The sequence below is a fragment of the Hippoglossus hippoglossus genome, chromosome 5, assembly GCF_009819705.1.
Source record: "Hippoglossus hippoglossus isolate fHipHip1 chromosome 5, fHipHip1.pri, whole genome shotgun sequence".
NCBI lineage: Eukaryota > Metazoa > Chordata > Actinopteri > Pleuronectiformes > Pleuronectidae > Hippoglossus > Hippoglossus hippoglossus.
In genome coordinates this window covers 24,657,610-24,677,937 of record NC_047155.1, presented here as the reverse complement: position 1 = coordinate 24,677,937, position 20,328 = coordinate 24,657,610, and the positions used below count along the sequence as shown (strand labels likewise).

The 20,328-nt window shown below is 44.0% G+C and overlaps 1 protein-coding gene across 2 annotated transcripts; it reads left to right on the top strand.

Moving 5' to 3' along the window:
• Window positions 1-873: 873 nt before the first annotated feature.
• Window positions 874-20,246, top strand: rybpb (RING1 and YY1 binding protein b). 2 transcript variants are annotated; one of them, XM_034585352.1, is made up of 6 exons: window positions 874-1,046; window positions 1,691-1,816; window positions 16,349-16,539; window positions 16,588-16,780; window positions 16,871-16,969; window positions 17,302-20,246. In XM_034585352.1, the coding sequence occupies exons 1-6, from the start codon at window positions 1,021-1,023 to the stop codon at window positions 17,549-17,551; spliced, it is 885 nt and encodes a 294-aa protein (XP_034441243.1). In that variant the 5' UTR covers window positions 874-1,020; the 3' UTR covers window positions 17,552-20,246. The 2 variants fall into 2 exon arrangements, with proteins under 2 accessions (XP_034441243.1, XP_034441241.1); XM_034585350.1 differs by having other exon boundaries at window positions 875-1,046; window positions 16,349-16,780.
• Window positions 20,247-20,328: the final 82 nt, after the last annotated feature.

The following is a 20,328-nucleotide window of genomic DNA, read 5'->3' as shown; positions in this document are numbered from 1 at the left end:
ACAAGAGGGACTAAAAGTAAGACCAGGGGTTAAAAAGTGATAAGTAAGGGACAGATAAGATTTTATGGTGACTGATCAAAGCAGATGTGTTTTTAGTTGGGATTTGAACAGTCCGGCTGGAGGATGTGAGGTGGCCGGGATGTCCAAAGGCTCTGCCACCCACAGTGCTGAGTTTTAATATGGGGACAGAGAGAAGAGCAGCTGAGGAAGAGCGCAGAGCACAGGAAGATGAAGAAGGTCCAACAGGTATGGGGAGCCAGGTTATGGAGGGCTGTATTTATATAGTGATTTTTAAGTCTTGATGAAAGTGCTTTACAGTGCTTCACCCATTCACACACACATTCATACAGCACATCTATGTGCAGCACCTTCTTTATCACATACACACAATTTAGGGTTGCCCATGGACACTTCGGCATGCAGAATGGGTGAGCATCCCAGTAGAACCTTGTGGTGTATTGTTTGTTGGGAGACTGGGATTGAATTGCTGAATCTTTGGTTAGTGGAAGATCCGCTCTACCCCCTGAGCCACAGTAGCATCTTGAAGAAGATGAATGAGGAGTGGTGTGATGTATTGATTTAAATCAGCTGGAATCGTGATCTTGTGTTTCTTCCAGATAAAGTTGAGAATCAAAAAGAGATTGTTTTTTATCAACAGATCTCCTCCTGCCTCAAGAGCTGATATTATTGTTTTAAACGTTATACAGATTAGCCACTTGTTGCCTGTAGGTGTGTGTGTGTGGGTCGAGGTGATGTCTCTGAAGAATCTCTGGTTTTATTCATTAAAAAAAAAGCCACTAAATAAGCATCGAGACTTTTAAACCGAGGCGCGCTGTGATTGGGCGGCAGCGGGCCACGTGGGGCGGTGCAGTCAGTCGCTGTGCGGTGCCTGGAGCCAGCGCTGAGTGGAGCCTGTCTGCCAACAGCCTCAGCAGCGGCTCGATCTGGATCCTACTACACTCACTGACAATTAAACAGGAGGCCGCTTTTTCTTCTTATTCCCGAGGACCACTCTCCACCATGGGCGACAAGAAGAGCCCTACCAGGTAATGCGACCGCCTGCTGTCGATTTCGAGCCGTTCCGTGCGTCCTCGCGGCTCGATATTCGGATGCGTTTCTCCGCTTCACGGGGATCGTTTCTCCCTTTTTCAGTTGGTATGCCACAGCTAGCTAGAATAGTGCAGTCACTATGGCGGCTTCTCGCTCCCCTCGCAGCCCCAGTCACTTAACAGACAAAGGGATTTTTTTCGGCGGAGACGCCTGGCATTCCCCGGAACGCTCTTCCGTCTCCGAGAAGCCTTTCGGAGGGTCACTGTCGAAATGGACACGGTGTGATATCCGTTTCGTTAGCCGACATGCTAAGCGTCGATGCCGAAATTTTTAGCAACGCTCGCCTGCCTGCTAGCACGTAGCCTGGCGATACAATCGGACGGTGTGGATGGTCGTCCGCTCCTCTGCTGAGGAGGGGGACACATTCAAACCAAGGAGCTCCACGAACCGGGACTCGAACCCAATATTAATGACAACACCAGCATGCTTTGTGCAGGAGAGTAGCTTTTATATCGCACAACAGGTTACGTTGGTCACCGCCACCTTTCTTGTAAATTCGTGGAGAAACGTTCTTGGCATTTTGTTTAACTAACTTGACCTTAACGTCTGTGTCATTTATTTTATGATTTTTTTTGCAAAGGCCAAAAAGACAAGCCAAACAGACCGCAGACGATGGATACTGGGACTGTAGCGTGTGCACCTTCAGGAACACCGCCGAGGCTTTTAAATGCAGCATCTGCGATGTGAGGAAGGGCACATCCACAAGGTAACGTAGCTCTCTCTCCAGCTCCAGCTCCCTCTCCCTCTCCCTTCTCTCTCTCTCTCTCTCTCTCTCTCTCTCTCCCTCCCCAGCTCTCTCCCTCTCTCTCCCCTCCAGTCTGAGCGCACCCCCCCCTCCCCCCTTGCTTGGCTGGCTGCAGCAGCGTTGCATCGCAATTTATGGGAATGACAACTTTGATCGACAGCTTATTTGTCTGCGAGCTAACAGGGACTTGTTGATTGACAAAAAAACACAAAAAACACACATCTTCTTCAGCCGTTGTCTGGATTAATCCACAGATTTCTTATTTTTTTTGAAGCACTGCGTTGCCTCTGTGCATTGGTCTAGGTAGGCTGGCTGCTTCACTAGCCAGAGGGGGGGGGGGGGGGGGTGAGGTGGGCTGGGGTGGGGAAGAGGGACCATACTTCATGATGGCTGTACAGCTACAGTGCATCAACAAGAGCTGCAGCGAGAGGCACTGGCTGCCTTCCTCTTTCTTTTCTTCCATGCAGTGAAACGAGGTGAATGCATGCATGGGCATTTCAGTTACCTGTAGGATTGTACAGGATTTTTTTCTACATATATTGGGCTGACAAGTAAGATTTATTGTGCCTGGAGCTGCTGCACGGTGAAGGAATGATTGTATTTCTTAGGGCAGGAAAAGTGGTTGTAAGCTGCATCAGAGACACCAACTCCACATGTTGTTTTTTTACATTTCTCTTGTGCTGTGTATTTTAAGCCAGTGTCATTTTATACCCAACCTGGTATGACTGTGTTTAGAGGAGGTTCACTAGTTTTTTTTCAAATGTAAAAAAAAATATATATGTTTTTGTTAATACTTATGATTAACATATATTAGGCGATTATTATAATATAATAATTTTCCAAATTTAAATCAGCTACAAATTTGCTTTGTTCCTTGAAGTGAATTTTACTTTTTTTTGCTCTCAGAAAAAAGGACATCTTCAGGTTAATCATTTTGGCATTTATAGTAACAGGTGGCTCGTATGTTCCAGACATTTCCCCTGAGCTCAACTCAAAATTTTGTGATGTCACTCAAAGACAGCGTCTTATGGGAAACTGAGATGAAATCAGCATGTAACCTGAATATCATGACGGGATTCCCTTTCGGTTTAGGTGTATACTGACGCCTCCTCCTTCTGTTCTGGGGAAGGTGTTTGATGATAAGTTGTGTGTGTCACGGTGTGAGTTTGTTTTCTCACATCATCAGTTGTATGAAGAAGTGGAGACATAGATTAGTCATCTGTGGGTTTGTTGACAAGTTCCCTACACTCTAACCTTTCCAGCTGTGGTTTTACAATGAGTGGCTCGACTGACACCCATGGTGCACTGCAAAAACGGGGGAGAGCATACTTGGCGCTGCTGTACTGAGAATCCTAAAGATTCAGCTCAATCCTAATTGTGTGGCTCCCCTCCCCCTATGAGCTTTTCCCAGCAGCGTGTAGCTTAAGACCACAGCTGATGATGCAGGCTGAGCTCGCTGCGCGAAAGCAGGAAGCGGAGACAAGTGCGTCGTAGCCATCCTGCCACTGTGCTTTTGGCAACAGCCCAGTTGCCTGTATTTTGTAAATGGGAGCACATGACATCACTGGAGTGTTTGTTGCAAGTCACTATTTGATCTGAATTGTTAACCTTTGATTAATGCAATTTTATAGTTGTGGGGCTGCCTCTTATTCTAATGAGTACTAATTAGCTGTCTTTTCTTCACTGTGTGATGTGTTCCAGCAAAGCATGGGACAAAGCAACATGCTCTTAGCCAAACGATTCACACTCAAGGCGATGTGTGGATGTTCGCTGCTTTTTTCTGATGCTTTGCTTTAAATGTGTTTTTATGCACGAGGACATGTGTGTTCACTAATTAGAGTTCCTCACTGCTGATCAGAGTTGAAACACCTCTTTTGTCAATATTGTAGCCATGATTTGGTGCTACAGGAGAGATCGGTTTAGGTATTGGCTTGTGCAGACACTGTGACATGATTATATTGAAGGCATATTTGAAATAGCTTATTTTGGAAGGTGTAAATGTGTGGGAGCCAGTTCCACACGCTCCTCCCTCCGTTGCCAAATGTAGCTGTTTTTCTCCTGTGTCCTGGGACAAAGGTCAGCTAGTATTGGCTGTAGCAGCTGACTGTAGTAAGAAGAATGTTGATGTAGCAGAAGTTTAGGGCAAAAACATGATCAGTCACATATTCATGTATTGTGGAAAAGCTGTTGGTACAACAAGTTGCAGTAGTGATGTGACGACCTACATTAGTTGTCCCAGCGTGCCCCATGGCCATTCTGGGAACAATGGTGTCGTGTTCATTCATGAATATCAATAGATAATAAAATATATATTTAACTTAATGTTTAACATTTAGGTGAGTTAGTTAAATTACCTTTCCCTTGCTTCTATTTTTCTCTCCCCCTTTCTCTCTCCCTCTGGCAGACTGCTGCTACAAATTGTATGTATCAGAAATACTGGGTTGCAGCCAGCAGACAGTAGCGCATTGATGTGGTTTCTAGCTGCACTTTTGAGTCATACAGGGTTAACCTACCTCACTTAAGTGAAATCTAAATCAGATGAATATTTCCATCCCCTTACGATCGATACATCCATAATTTACAGTCTGCTCGGGGTAATTGATCCTGCTCTTACCTGGTATTAGTCTGAGGTGATCAAGTGGCTCACCTCAGATCACTCAGGCCACTTTCTGCGGTGGCCTGGGTTGCATATGTCCACGCTCTTGTGGATGCAAATGTGTCCTGGGCCAAAGTGAAAGACCACCTACTCACCTGATGCCCTCTGCACAAGCTGAAGTATTTTCAAAAACGCCGGCTGGGATGCTGTGTATTATGAGCGTGCACCATATCTTGGGCGATGTGGTTTGCCTGAAAAATTCAAAGGAATAGATCAGGTCTTCATTGTTTCTACTTCTTATCATTTCTGGCAGACAGGCACAGGAAGTGCAGTGCTGCCACCTGCCTTTTAAAACACATTTGTTTTTGCAAACAGAAATTGTGAATTTATTTGCATATTGAACAGCACATAGTGACGCATACTAATGCCAGGTGTGAACTGACATACTAAGAGCTGTTCACTTGTGGTTGGATTATCCAAGGCCCTTATTAATGCCAGGTATGTACAGGACCGCTGAGATACTTGCTGTTTCCACCAGTGTTGGTTGAGAATATACAGTTAACACGAACCATGGTAATTTACAGATAACTGTTTACACTTGACAAGACTTGAATCACACCTGGTCCCCTTCTAGCGGTAGGTAAGCTAGATAACTGTGGGTCATGACGTTTTGATTTGTGCTACTGGAGGCAAGAATATGTTAACGAGAGCTGTGGCATCAGCATGCGGAGAGAGGCCCCACTCTCCCCAGCCGAGTGCAGCCTAATGAACCTGTTGACCCAGTCCAGCTCAGTGATGTAACATGATACCCAAGTAGGCTAAATCTAGCTTCTGCCACTCTTGACTCTTAAACAAGAAAGCACTTTGCTTTTTGCACCTGACCTCGCAGTTATTCTACAAGTCCAAGTAGCCAAAGTGTTCAGCCTCTGCATTCAGTGCTGACTTCTTTGGTAATTAGAGAAGGGGTCGTATTGGCATCCCCTGTGAGGCACATGCTATCATATTTAAATGTTTCTGGCATCTGAACCTGATCAGTGTGTGAACGTGACACCTTGTTGCTGTACATCAGTTTGCTTTGTGGTGGTGTTTGGTATGCACCTCTGGCAGCCCGGGGCCCAGGGAGAAACCATTAGGAGCCCTCTAAAGTTGATTGATGGTGGGGATCACAGGAAGTCTTGAGGTACCTCAGTCTTTGACTGCTGCGCTGTTATCTGTGCACTGTTGCTCTGTTGTCAACCATTTCAAGTAGCTTCCATCTGTGCCCTATATAAAACAGAACAAATGGGTGTCTCTCACTTGTTCGCAAAATCCAGCGCTCTGACTTGAATGAATACATTTATATGGTCCAGACTGCTGCAGGCATACACACAACCAAAACAGTTACAACTGATATGCTGTGTATATAGCAGTATGATATACAGGGGTTATTTGTATAGGTTTTAAGAATAAGACAAGTAGAAAATGTTCTTAAAAGGTTTAAATCAGTTAAAAAATTTGAGGAGTGGAGAGGACTCTCATCCCTCTAGAAACTAACAACATTTCTCTCTATGGACGCTTCATATTCACTTCAATTCACACGCCTGTGAGTAAAGCATGTGAATGAAACACTTTGCACCACGTTGAGAACAACAAGCATCAGTCAGATGTCAACAATGAAGTGAGCAATGCTCATAACAGATTTAGGATTATCATTCATAGAAGAGAAGACAATACTGCAACTTAACAGGAGTATCGCTCAGTAGAGTTAGAGCAAACGCACTCACTTGATAGGAACACACAAGGAATTATGCACTTAATCTGTGACATAAACAAATTTGAAAGATCCAGCTTGTTATAAAGACACAAGGTATTCCTTGTGGGGGTCTTACTTTGTGCAAGGGCCACTGTAATATGCAAATGCACATAGGTATGTTGTCATTACATAATATTTGGATAGGATTCGCTAAAAGAAACGTTGTCGGTGTATTCTAGCATTACATTTAAGTAAATTAACACTTAAATGTTAACATAACGGTGTGGTAATGCGAGTGAATTCTGGATAAAGGAACAGCTAACAATGAGTAATTGGAAGAATGAAGGCCTGTTAGCTAGCTAGACAGACATTTCCTCTTTTCATTACTGTTCGCAAATGTTCTGTATGTACTCAGGCCTCAAGAGCCTTTCTGGTGCGGGCAGATGCAAAGAAACCTCCCAGCAGGGTGCGCTTTGCAAGCACACTAAAGAACTTTCGCACACATGCGCTTCATCTCCACTGCTACAACTCCATCCCAGGAGAAACGCTGTGATCACTGTGGCAAACTTAAATAAGTCAACCATAGGCAGTTACTCACACTTGTCCATGACTCAGTGGATATTTACAGATGTTAATGTGCTTAAGTAAATGTGTTTTGCATTTAGTCTGTGGCTTTATAGTGAGACCATATGGGCAACTCATAAATCCCCAGATTATGAATGGTTGAAGCAGGATTGATAAGTAGAGTCAGAATGGATAGAATCTAAGGGACACTTAGCCATAAAGATGGGGTTAGTATTTGGGCCAAAAAAAGTTAAAGTGCATCTCTTGTTCTGTGTGTTTGTTAAGACTACAGAATTATTGGAAAGTGATTGCAGTGTGTGTGTGTGTGTGTGTGTCTCGTTGTGTGTGCCTTTTACAATGATGGAATAGAGTCATTATAATCCGTGGATTCTCCCACTGTCGCATTAAGGCAAATTGTCTTGGATAATGGAATTACATAAGAGGGACATGCTGGCGCTCAATTTTTATCTGCACTTCCTCGCCCACCGCTTGCCCCTACAGCAGCCCCTGCTCAGAGGAAACTGCTTTTGCTTATCCAGCATTATCAGCATCTGCACTAAAACCCTAAGCACGAGTGGTTAGCCCTAATCTTTACGTTAATTGCTGGATTTAAAAGTTCTTAATTACTTCATGGGATTTGGCAGAGTGTGAGTGATTAAATACAATAGCCAATTTGGCAATCTGACAAAACAAGAGAAATGTTTAGAGAGTTGTCGGGCTCCTCCCATTCAGGAAAAAGATGAGGCAAGCAAATGAGTGTGACAGAGAGGGAGAGAGAGAGGCATCTCTGAAAACTACAGGGGAATAAAGCATATGAGGACAAGGAGGAAGGGAACGAGGCAGTTGTTAAGCATGCAGTCACAGCGAGCTGAGGAGTCGGAAGAGGGCAAAAGAGGACAAGGAAAGAAACAGAGTGGTGAAGCGACGGAGTGTGTGTGTGTGTGTGTGTGTGTGTGTGTGTGTGTGTGTGTGTGTGTGTGTGTGTGTGTGTGTGTGTGTGTGTGTGTGTGTGTGTGTGTGTGTGTGTGTGTGTGTGTGTGTGTGTGTGTGTGTGTGTGTGTGTGTGTGTTGAAGGAAGGGGGGCTATGGATGGCTGTAAGGGGGATGTGCTCACTCAGCCAAGAGTCTCCAGGGGCTAAAGCAGAGCGAAGCACATCATTACCCAGGGAGGGGGTGACTGGACAGCCTCGTCTGTTTCTACCAGCACCACCATCCATGCATGGCAAAAGAACAGAAGCATTCAACGTGCCATTTGCTACAAATGAGAACCAGAATTTTCCTTGTAATTTCAAGCGTTTTCATGCTATTGATCCTCAGTCCAGTTTCAAATCTAGTTGGCCACGGTTAGTCTAAATGTTACTGAGAAGTTAACATCCAGAAAAACTTGCTTTGGTAAATTTGAATCTTGGCTACAGTTTTAGCTCTTAGGTTTCCCACTTGCTGTTTGATGGCTTTATGTTGTGCCCCTTGTGTAGGACATTGACTCCATATAAGGATGAATGATGCATCACCACTTTCCCTCACTGTACAAAATGGACCCAAAATAGTCTAGATGCAGATGCTGCCATATTGTTATAGTGACGTCATAGTGATCAGGAGGTGGAGCTTTGGTATTGAGGTCCGGCCCATAGGACCAACCAGTTACATAGTAAGGCTGTGCGATATATAACCAAAATCCCATGTCCTGATATCACCTTTTTATTATTTCCAGATAATGATGCATATCACTATATAGTTCATTTATTCTAATGTCAGTTAATAGTTATATAGTAAAAAAAATGACCACATGGAAGGACCCATTTCTCATTACATTTTCAATCATTTTTCAACAAATGAAAGGCACTTTTTCACATGTGGTTATTTTTCTTTCTTTAGAACCTTTATGAAATGTTTGCAATTTAAAAATATAACAATATGAAAGAATGGATTGTTAATGTAAGAATTATAAATTAATACACTTTTTGGCTATAGTTGAAAACAAAATAAATATAGGCCTAAAATGCAAATATGTTCAAAAATATAAAAACCAAACATGTAATGCTGTAACAGTAGGACCCTGCCCCTTTTATAGTACAAGCTCATAATATAAATTATTGATTTCAATAGATGTTTTTGTGTAATCACAGCCCTATAACAGTGCTGCTGGATGATTTGTTGAATAAATTAAAACCAGGCCGAGTTTACACTAAATCAAATGGGCAGGAAAAATGACTGCTTGACGGATAACTCATGCCCACCAGAGGCAAGCAGCAGGAGAGAGGGTGAAGAGAGGTGAAGAAGAGACCTACTTAAAGCCGGCAGGATTTACGAAAGGGCGATGGTGGGAGGGGGATAATGTGCAGTTAGAAAGTGAAGACCTGAAGAATGATGGAAAGGCAATAGAGAGGAGGAAAACAAATGAGTGATACCGAGCAATGTCACACAGTGCTGCTGATGGAAGTAACTTATACGTGCTTAGTGCCTTTGCAGTGACTTCACTGTCAGTCTACCCCGATGCCAGGCAGTTCATAGCCTGAAAGCTCTGGCATGGAATGGGATGAGTTGGGAGTGTGAATATGAAATGTCTTTTACACATTTTCTCTATAAATTCCCCAAGTTCTTCTTGATCTGTCCCACTCAAATGTAGAGAAACTCGGGCTACATCCATACTACTACGTTTTTGTGTGAAAATGCATCAATTCTGCTACGGATATACATGGCACCCACACTACTCCGGAGTTTTAGAGCCTCATAAAAAAAGAGTAGGTTGCCCAGTATACATGAGTGGTCATGTCTTATGCATTTTCAGACATATTATTATGGACGGGGATTAAAACTTGCATAAAGCCGAAATGCTCATGGGGACAGAGAGCATATTAGTTTGAAAAGGTTGAAAAAGCACTTTTCAAACAACTCATTGGTATGGATGCAGCCTCAGATAGCCAGGCATTGTCAGGGGAAGCAGATAAACACACTCCTGGCAGCCGTCGTGGCGTATAAGGTTCACAGTTGTTGCTGAAAAGTTCAGATATTTCTCTTCAGTTTTCCCCGAATTTCCCTCACTCTCTCTCTTGTAATATGTTTTTTGGATTCATGATCCAACAACATCGATTAATAACTAAATACATGTGATTGTTTTGGTAAGCAACAGAGACGAGCAGACACACACTCCTGCAGACAGGAGAGAAGTTCTTCCACAGATTATGACACAACGTAGTGTCTTAACTTCATTGTTGCAGGAAAACAAAGCCTCTTTTATTCATGAACATAAAAATGAATTCAGCTGGTTTTTGTAATGATCGGCTCTACATGTGAGTGATTTAGAAAAGAGCAGAGGCGCAGAATCTCTTGTTGGTTGACGCTGAGTATTGCACATCAATGCAGTGGCACTGCCAGCAGGGCCACCTGGACACTGTGATGGCTATAATCAGAGTTTTTTTACCACACATCCTTAGTGTATTGGGGCCAGACTGCCGCTGCTGCTAAAAAATCCAGGGAAACGCTGAGTACCTATAGAAATTTGATGGAGACATTGTAGGAGATCCAAAGACCCCCACAAGGAGGGTAAGGAGAAGTGGTTAGAGGGGGGAGAAGTGACAGTAACATTAAGCCCTCAAAATCCTGACTGGAAGGGAGGGATGAAAGAATGAATGCTTAATGCCTCTGGTGGGCAGTGGGAATGAATTGAGGAGCACTATAGCCCCAGGCTGCTCTTCGGGTGTTATCCTCATTCAACCTCCCTAAGACACTCACTCACACAGATTGCTTTACCCATGGATGGCTAGAGGTGACAACACCACTTCAGTCACGTCAGGCTCACATGATCAAGAATGTTCCCACAGGGAATGTGCAGTCACTCCTCAGTTTATTAGGAACACCTTGCTTACACCAATGCCGTCTAATACAACAGGCCTCCAAATATGTGAACAGCTGTGTTAATGAGGTTTTGATTCAGCTGATTGTTTTAAAGGCTGCAGTTTATGATGATGATGTTGAAGTGGATTGCATTGTACAAAGAGGTGGGTCACTAATTACCCTAGTAAATAGTAGGAACGCCTGTCTACATAACAGTGCAGTTCAACAGGACCACAAACTGCATCCTCCATAATGATTATTCAGTTGTAAATGGTATATATTTATATAGCAGAAGTAGTATTAGCTGGGTGTTTCTAATAAATACAAAATGCAAGTCCTGTAGTCTATTAAGCTGTTGACGTGATCTGAAAATTGGGTCCGGACATTTTCCCGACTTTGCATTTCACATATGAAGAACGCAGCAGAAGATTACAACACAGACATTTTCCAGCATTCAGGCCAGGGTTGGTGGCTGCGGAGAGCATGCAGAAGGCAGCACAAAATATAAATATTCAGCTGCAGAAATCAGTGTTTTTATGTATAGCACATCCACACCAGTGTCTGTTCTTATTACCAGGAGCTCTAGAATTTCCTTGTCTTTCTAAGTTGACATCTTCGTCTGTGTCTTCTACGTGCATGTCTCCTCTTTTTCTGAGATATTTTTATTCCTCCACATTTACGTCTGCTGCATCTCACAAACATCCTCACAACTACTCGCGCTTTGTGAATTTTCTCGACATTGTCCTGCTGTATTCTCTCATGGGCTCACTTGGAAATCATTGCATATCTGAAAGTAGCTTTATGGATGTTAAGGTGTTGAAATTTGGCCACTGTGTAATAAAGTAGTGACAACATGGTATTACTAGCATTTGACAAGAAAAGATTATGTTGGCACAGTATCTTGCGTTGAAACAATGCTGAGATCTTCAACGTTAGATTTTGCTGTTGGCAGCCTCGCTCTTCTGCTGTATGAGCCTGAACACCTTGTATCACCGGTAACACTGACTACCATGGCAACTTAATAGTCTATGAGGTATTAAATTTGCCAACTAGGGATGCATGATATATATCGGCCCGATAATGGGAATTTTATATTATTATTTAATTATTTACCCGTAGGTGTGCATAAACTTAAGGCTATGAACTTCTTTTTAAGAAACGTGAAATTATCGGTATCGGCCGGAAATATCCATATCCTGCATCCCTATTGCCACCTGTTAATTTTCACATCCCAATGAAAAGTAAAAAATAGGTCTGTTCATGTACACTGAACTGTGTCAGGCAGGGGCTGTGTAGTGCTCTTCTCAGACATGCTTTGTCATTCAGCATTTAACAATACAACAATAGACCATACATCTGTATGTATGAATGCCTCTGACTGGTCAACAAACCAGAGGCAGCCCATGCAGGCAGCTCTGGCCTCTGCTCCATCAACCCCCATACTTGTTGTCAGGGAGGGGTGGCAGATATCACATGTTTCTACATAATAGTAAGGGCGTAAAACAAGTGTGCACATAGATCATCAGTTACATGGTTGACAGCGTTTCATAGAGGGGTGTCATGATCAAACATTAGCCCTGTGGCATTCTCACATGTTGAATCTGAGGGATGTGCTCAAAGCAGAGGTTGTGATGGAGGTCACAGCAGGTCACTGGCGACGCACGTGAATAGCGGATTCATGTTTCCCAACAGCGCTTTATGTCACTGAGCACAAGGAGCCCACGTTCATACTGTGTTATATACAGTCTAAATGAGCGAGTGGGTGATGGTAATAGCTGGAGCTCTTCAGTGGCTCTCTCTCTCTCTCTCCTCTCTCCTCTCTCCTCTTCCCTCTCTCCTCTCTCCTCTTCCCTCAGCTGTTTGTCATTGCATTCCCTCAGCCTGGCAGGAAATAATTGCTTGTCCTCCACACAGTGCTTCACATAAAAGAGCTGTGTTAATGAGGGCTTTCCTGCACCCCTCTCTCTCTCTCTCTCTCTCTCTCTCTCTCCCTCTCTCTACCACACCCTCCATCACTCACTCATTCTCTTTATTGCTCTGTATCTCCATGACGTGTTCAACCTCATTGTCTTTGGTTGTCTGTAGACATGGTTCAGTCTGAAGCAGCAGCTTCTTGGTGATAGCGGCATCAACAAGCTTTTCCTGGCTGGAGAAGCAGAGCACCAGCTGGGTGGAGGTGTGTCTGTTCCTGGATGGTTCAGGCAGAGCAGAGCAGTCTAACTATGGGTGTCAGTCTGACTGAATTAGGAGCTTTTAAGCATGATGATAGTTATTTCTGGGCATCCTGTGGAGGGAGTCTCCGAACCCCTCCTGCCTCTAGAAGGTGGAATTGAGGGGCAAGCATAGGGGGAGCTGTCAATCACGGCCTATTGTTGCGCACAGAGGAGGTAATATGCTGTAAGCCCTCACAGTGGGAAATGATTCAACAGAAGGCTTTATACACTTGACACACACACATGCACACACACATTCCCCGGTAATATATTGGCAGCAGTTGGAGGTTGGAGCAGCTTTTCGCAATTGGACCCAGGGGTTCACTCCTGGTCCTGCTCCCAGTGTCATTTCCAGTACCTGTTTGTAAATACACTAGATCGCTACTGTTTGATTTGGGTGTTTGCACAATATTATTAATTTGTAGTCAATTTAAACAATGTTTTAGTAATTGGTATATTGTATGCTTAACAATGTGCAGATTATTTTAATATGAGCTATAATTAATTTTATATCTTAGGTTTATTATTTTCAGGACTGGTGAGACTTTTGCCAGCTGTTTAGGGCCACCACGGTTTAATCAGTGGTGGCGTGTGTGTGTACACACACACACACACACACACACACACACACACACACACACACACACACACACACACACACACACACACACACGTGGTGTCATGCTGTCTCCATGCATGTTAATGGGCCTCAGAGCAGTGCTGTGCAAAGCCATGATGTTTGGTCAGTAAATAAATAATTGGGCAAAGACAGTATTGGCTCTATCATGCCAGCAGCACCTCATGGCTGACTTACTGCTGGCACTGAATCACAGTTAAACTACCAGGGCTGCTTCTGACACCATGGCCACTTCTTCTGCTGCCGCTGACACAAATCTCAGGCTCTGACCAGGGCCCCAGCTCCGCAGCAGGCAGAGGAGGTGTGGATCTTTTCCATCAGTCAATCACTTCTTCACCGCCTCCTTGGCTAATAGCTATCACTGCCAAAAAAAAGATTTCTGGTCTCTCTGAATGCCGTATGTGTTCAGAATCTGTTTGCTCATGACTGTGGGTTAGAGACACAAATATTTTTTCTTGATGGGTTTATGTGGGTGAGCACATGTCATTATTGTAGCTTTGATCACTGGTATTTTTCTCATGTAGCTCAAACTGCTCACCCAAAACTCTCTGGAATTCTTTGTCACAGTGCTTCAGTTGCATGTTGACAGTTTCCCACAAGATGTTGAGTGGATCAGGAACAGGAATGGTACACCAGGGACCTGCTGGATTCCCATGGGGTGGACTGTATTGGCAGAAGGACAGCACATGGAAATCCTTGGCTAATAACTTTATGAGTTTGGAAGAATTTAAATTGATATCAGCTAACCTTTTATAAAATATCTTTGCTCGTGATCCACACACTGGGGAAGTGCAATTGTGACAACAGCAGACAGGTCAGATTGAGGTAGACATGAGAATTTAAAAAAGGCAATAGAATAAAAATACAAAATTTAATAGAAAAAGTCTGATGTGTATATGGTGAACAGCAAAGGAGAGAGCACTGTTGTTCCCTGTGGAACTCAGCCGGGGAACTAATTACTCTAGATTGAAATGGAATTGGGATCAAATTGATGGGAACGGGCAATTATGACGCTAAGTTGGGATGGGAGGAAAATTTCGCTCCCACATCACCCGCTTAATTCTCACTTTCTTCCATGCCCCAGAAGGTGCCAAACACAAGGGCAGCAGGTAGAAATATCCCAAGGCTCCAGAGAACCATGACCGCTAATGGATACTGCATCAACAGTCCGGGGCTCATTGCATTTGCCACAGCTGGTCTATTGATTGGAATGTAGTGCAAGCATTAGGACATGATGCTCTATTATGCCCCGATTGATTGCTCTCTGATCGGCTGTGCGACCCAACCCCCTCCTCAAGGACAGCTTCTCTCAGTCTGTAATAGGCTGCTGCAGGAGGACACTGAATGAGTGATGGAGCAGCACAGAAAGTTGTAAAAGAATTATACTGAAAACCGGAGAGAAAATGTTAGTTTTAAAGTGCGTGGTTACTAAAAGATAGAGAGACTGGAGAGTGAGCTCTGAAAGACTTGAGAGGATTTAAGTGCAGAGGCAAGAAAACCAATCTCCATAGCAAGTCACTGATATCTACATCATCAGTCTGACACAGCTTTGATCCTCGACAGTGTTTGCCACACGCATTCGATTTTAAACTCTACTCTATAGTGGCCCATTCGTACGGCAAAGCCAAAAACATTAATTTTCTCTTGTAGAGCTTCATTTTTCAGCAGTTAACACTTGTTTATCTGGCCTGAAGCTCAGACTGTCAGTTTTCTACAAGTTTCATAACTCTCTACTTGACCACAGGCCTCATAAAGCAGTCCTCGGGATCAAGAGCCCTTTACTTCACTGGTGGGATATCACTAAATATCCTCCTGCCAAAACTGGAATTGGTTTTGGAAGGATTGAGTTATGCTCAGCTAGCGAGTATAACTTGTTGGGTTCCTGTTGAAAGGCCTCCTGAGTGGCCATCGAGCCGTGCCAGGCTGTGTGCTTGCACGCTAATCTTTTCAAGTGTGTGTCTGTGTGTGTGTGTGTGTGTGTGTGTGTGTGTGTGTGTGTGTGTGTGTGTGTGAGCACACTTGTGGTGTAGTCCTCACCATGCTTGCCCAGCACTGGCCTGTGATCATCCATGTTGCTGGCTACAGTTAGGTCTCGTCTGAGTCTGTGGAAGACTGCAGTCATCCTCTCTCTCCCCGAGGTCCTCAGTTTCCCTCCCAGATGCTGCCAGCTGGTGTCCATTATACTGTAGGTGTGTGTGCGTGTGTTTATGCTCAGGTGGTTGGACTTTGATTTAGCATTTTGCCTCGAAACTTCAGGCCCTGTTCATCTGCACAGCGGATAGAGCAAGATGCTGCTCTTGCTTGCATGTCTGCCTCAGTTCAGGGGTGACAGACCATAGAAAAGGATAGATTTATGTGAACTGCCAGTTTTAGGAAATCCGTGGGATTCTTTTAAAAGTTTCATGTGACATTAATCTTCCTGGCATTTATTGTCATTGCTGAGTAAGACGGATCAAACTCAAAAGAGGTTATGGTGTGTGTTTGTTGGTGTATGTGTTTGAAAATGAGTAAATTAGTCAAACAGGGGAGACGGAATGGCTCTGTGGTTTCTAGTGAGCTCAGTGTGTGGAGCAGCTTCACCATGTCAACCTGAATCTCAGTCTGTGACGAATGGGGCCAACCCTGCAGTAATCAGATTAGAGGACCTAAGTGACGTGCTGCAAATGTCCCACCTTGTGATCCTGTGCATTCATTTTATTACAGCAGTGAACTAATGAGATTAGCCCTCAAAACAGAGCTGCTCCATCAGGAAGCGTCCACATAAAGCTACCTCAGCAGCAGCTGGGCGCAGCCCTCCTCTAGGTTCAGTCGCCTCTCTTTGTCAGCCGCTGTTTAACCGTGTCACTACGTCGCCACTGTCACCTCGCAGCTCTGCTATGAGGCTAATCCATGTTTGTGCCTTGGATTCCCTCCACAGGAAACCCCGGATCAACTCCCAGCTGGTTGCCCAGCAGGTGGCTCAGCAATACCCGATGCCTCCCCCACCCAAGAAGGAGCGAAGGGAGAGGAGCGAGCGCACAGAGAAGGAGCGCCCAGACGGAGAAGGCGAGCGTGCCAATGGCGAGGGGCGTCCGGAGGGCGAGCGTCCAGAGGGCGGGCGTCCGGAGGGCGAGCATGCCATTGGCGAGGGGCGTCCGGAGTGTGAGCGTCCAGAAGGCGAGCGTGCCAATGGCGAGGGGCGCCCGGAGAGCGAGCGTCCGGAGAGCGAGCGTCCAGAGAGCATGAGGCCAGAGGGAGACACCCCTGAGAAGGACAAGAGCGACATGGAACAGCCAATCAAAGACAAACCCGACAGAGAGAAGGACATCATCCCGGCCATTACAAAGAAGCCCAACAGCAAAAAGACCAGGTCAGCGGAAATGTCAAACTTTCATCCATCTGGATCTTGTCCCTTGTGTTGGTTTTGTCCTCACCTGTTGTGTATGTTGTTTTCTTCCAGACCCAAATCAGACAACCACCAGAGCCCACCCAGTGACAAACACAGCATACAGTCTGGAAAATCAGCAACCAAGACCAACAAGAACTCTCACATTTCCAGGTGTGTAGCAGCATTTCTCACAGAACACACACTTTCACATCTATGGCTTCTCAGCACCTCTGTTCAGAGAAACTCATATAGCACCAGGCTGGTGGGAAACCTCAAATGATTCACAAATGATCTTTTACACTAAACACCCACTCTCACTTTATATACACTTGTTCTGACTGTTCATGTGTCACACAATGAATTTAGCAATTTAGTGTAACCACCCCCACAGTGCTGGCAGCCTCTGTCTTGTTGTTGCTGAAACACACACATATTGTGGTTGGCCTTTTTGGTCATTAATTTTTGTTCTTTTCTTTTTCTCTCTTCTTCTGTCTGCCCCTCAGACCCAAACTGAAGAACATCGACCGGAGCACCGCCCAGCAGTTGGCCATTACCGTAGGGAATGTGACGGTCATTATAACAGACTTTAAGGAGAAGACCCGCTCCTCCTCCACGTCCTCATCCACCATCACGTCCAGCGCGGGCTCTGAACAGCAGCACCAGAGCTCCGGCTCCGAGAGCATGGACAAGGGCTCGTCACGCGCCTCTACGCCTAAAGGGGATCTCTCTGTGGGGCATGACGAGTCGTTCTGAGGGTCCCGCCTCATTCCTTCCCCACAGTCTTCACCCTGCGCCACTACCCCTTTTCCCCCCACGTTTTGGACACTATGGATCCCATAGGGGGAGAGATTTCACCTTTTCCCATTGCTGCCCTGCCTCCATTCCATGAGCCACCCCTGGATGCAGAGAGGATCTGGTTGCCTGAGAGGAACAGTGCGATGCTTCTGTCAGGGAAAACAAACGCCCTGCTTGGAGGACTTCCCTCGTGGTTACAACCGTGGCACAGGCGAGGAGAGTTGCTCTACAAAGAGTAATGCCCCCATCCCAAACGCCCCCTGCGGTAGCATCCAGACACTTGTATGTATTGTTTTATATTTGTACGTGGATGTGAGGCCAAGTCGACTTTTTTTTTTGTTTTTGTAAAGAAGAATTCTTCGCTGGGCACAATAACCACCATCATTTTAATAACTTTAAACTATTATTACCCTTATTTATTACCTGTTGCACCTGTATACTTTGATATTCTCCTTTTTATGTTGATGCTTTGCTGTGTAGCTCTGCCGATCGATCGTTCCTCTGGTGTTTTTCTTACAGTTTGAAAATGATAGGACATGACTCGAGTCACAGACAGACACACATACACACACACACACACACACACAAACACACACACTGGTGCTAGATACACTGTGAAGCGGTTTTGCAGATCTGGGATTGCCCATTCACTCAATGTGACAAAGTGCTGATGAATCAAATTCTCATTCACTTTTCTCTACAACACTGTCTCACTCTGAACACTGTCTGGACCTCCATCAGGTCCGTCTGCTTGTTCTGTACAGGTCAATGTGCGTCAGAAGAAAACCACCTGACGTTTTCAACTAGACTGTCTATGATTTAGTATGCTATAGCAGATCTCTTATACAGTATCTTATGTCCTTAACTGTACAGTGTAGGCTGTTGTGTAAAACACTAAAAGCTGTTGATATTTTTCTGCATCCCATACTTACATATTGAGTTTCCTGGCAGAAGGTAGAGCTATTCTCTCATCTCTTGAGCCAGACGGTTTTATTCTGTTGTGACTGAAGGAGGGTTCCGCGTAGTTCCACTTGGTCAAACCATATTGAACTGTAAAAACAGACCTGTTGTGTCAAGCTGTTGTGAATCGAGTTCATTTATTTTGTTGGTGGTCCTGAAGACAACTTTGAATCTTCACTTTTTCAACCTGATAAATCCCACAAAACAAGTACAAAGACACAAACAAGTTACAAAGATTGACAATTCAATTGACTTGTGTTTATTTTTTTATTAATTTAAGACTCCTGTCATTGAAGGCAAAAAATAATGTTGCAGTAGTTAATAAAACTTAATTGCTCTTTTCAATTTTTAGAACAGCAAGGCTTATTTAAGGGTTTTAATTCACTTCCACATTAGCTGATACTAGACCAACATAATTTTCTTTAACTGTATGAAATTGTATAAAGAATAAATGTGTATATGATATCTTAGTTTTATTTATTGAAGGACCAAAGGAATTTCATAATGACATGATACATAGACAGATGAATAACAATTTGAAATGCAATTATCTAATGTGTGAGATGAATAACAGTTTAAATAAAGACTAATATAATCCATGTAAATGGTGTTCTTATTGTCCACTTGTCTCTGTGCGCGGCTAAATCTGGGCAGAGAAGGGTCAGAGCAGAGTTAAAGAAACCTCTGGGCTCTGCTCTCAGTGGTGGCCGTGGCCTCGTCGTGCAGGTGATGTGGAGCAGACTGAGTGTGTGTGAGTGAGTGGGTGGGAAGATGAGAGGTCTGGTGCCGCTGAGTTGAAGCCTCAGCAAATCTCCTCTTCACTCTGCTGGACCACCACAGCACATGTCGCCGCCCCTGAATAACACAGGCTCCCAGAGCATCAAAAACCAGGTTAGTTGAGGAAAATGCATCCCAGAAAACTCCTGAGCGACAGGATTTCATCTGTGTTGACATTAGAAATACAGCCCTGCAGGTTCACACGTATGGATGATAATCACCTGTGTTGTAAGGAATGTCCAGGAGATGTCTGTTCATAACTTTTGTTCTGCTCTTAAACTGAAGGTTATCTTTGTAATTATGTACTTTATTGCCTACAAATATGGAATCAGTGTTCAAAGTGAGGAAAAGCAATGTGAATAGAAGTAATAAAAAAAAAAAAAAAAAGTGGGACCTCTGAGTCAAAAGGGGAAAATGTTCTGTCTGAGTTTTAATGAGAATAAAACCCTGCTTTGTGATGCAATCTGTCAGAAATGGGCCTGAGAAGCCATCTCTTCACCTGCCTTATCTGCAACCGTTCACTTGACTGAGTACTCCAACAGGAAGGATTCATTGTTAAATTATTGATAAATGGCCATTTGCTGAGTATATGAATTATTGCTTGTAAATAGAATTCTAAAAAGGTGCAAAAGCAAACACTATGAATAATGGCATCAGAGCTGAAGTCTTTTGTTCCTGTTTCCTTTCCGCGCAAGCAGTTCTGTTCTTGTGTGCGACCAGTAACCTTAATTTACTGTGTAAAGATGGTTACATTTTTTAGCTTTGTTTGTCAGAGACCCAAATATAGAATGCTTGTTTTAATGACTGTATAACCTTAACCGTGAATTTCCAATTAAGTGTATTATACAAACTCATTTCTTCCTATAACAATGTATTGTACAATGCTTTTAAAGTTATTGCTCGGTTTAAAATAAAAATGGGGGGAAAAATGTAGGGACAGTACAATAATCCATTCTTTGTTTAATCCAGTTTTACTTTTGTTTTACTTATAGCTGATG

Bases quoted from the DNA above. Each gene is read 5' to 3' on its own strand.
- rybpb (XM_034585350.1), top strand. From the start codon at position 1,021: ATGGGCGACAAGAAGAGCCCTACCAG. The intron at 1,047-1,690 runs GTAATGCGACCG...TTTTTTGCAAAG, and splicing joins GACAAGAAGAGCCCTACCAG to GCCAAAAAGACAAGCCAAAC. The intron at 16,781-16,870 runs GTCAGCGGAAAT...GTTTTCTTCCAG, and splicing joins CCCAACAGCAAAAAGACCAG to ACCCAAATCAGACAACCACC.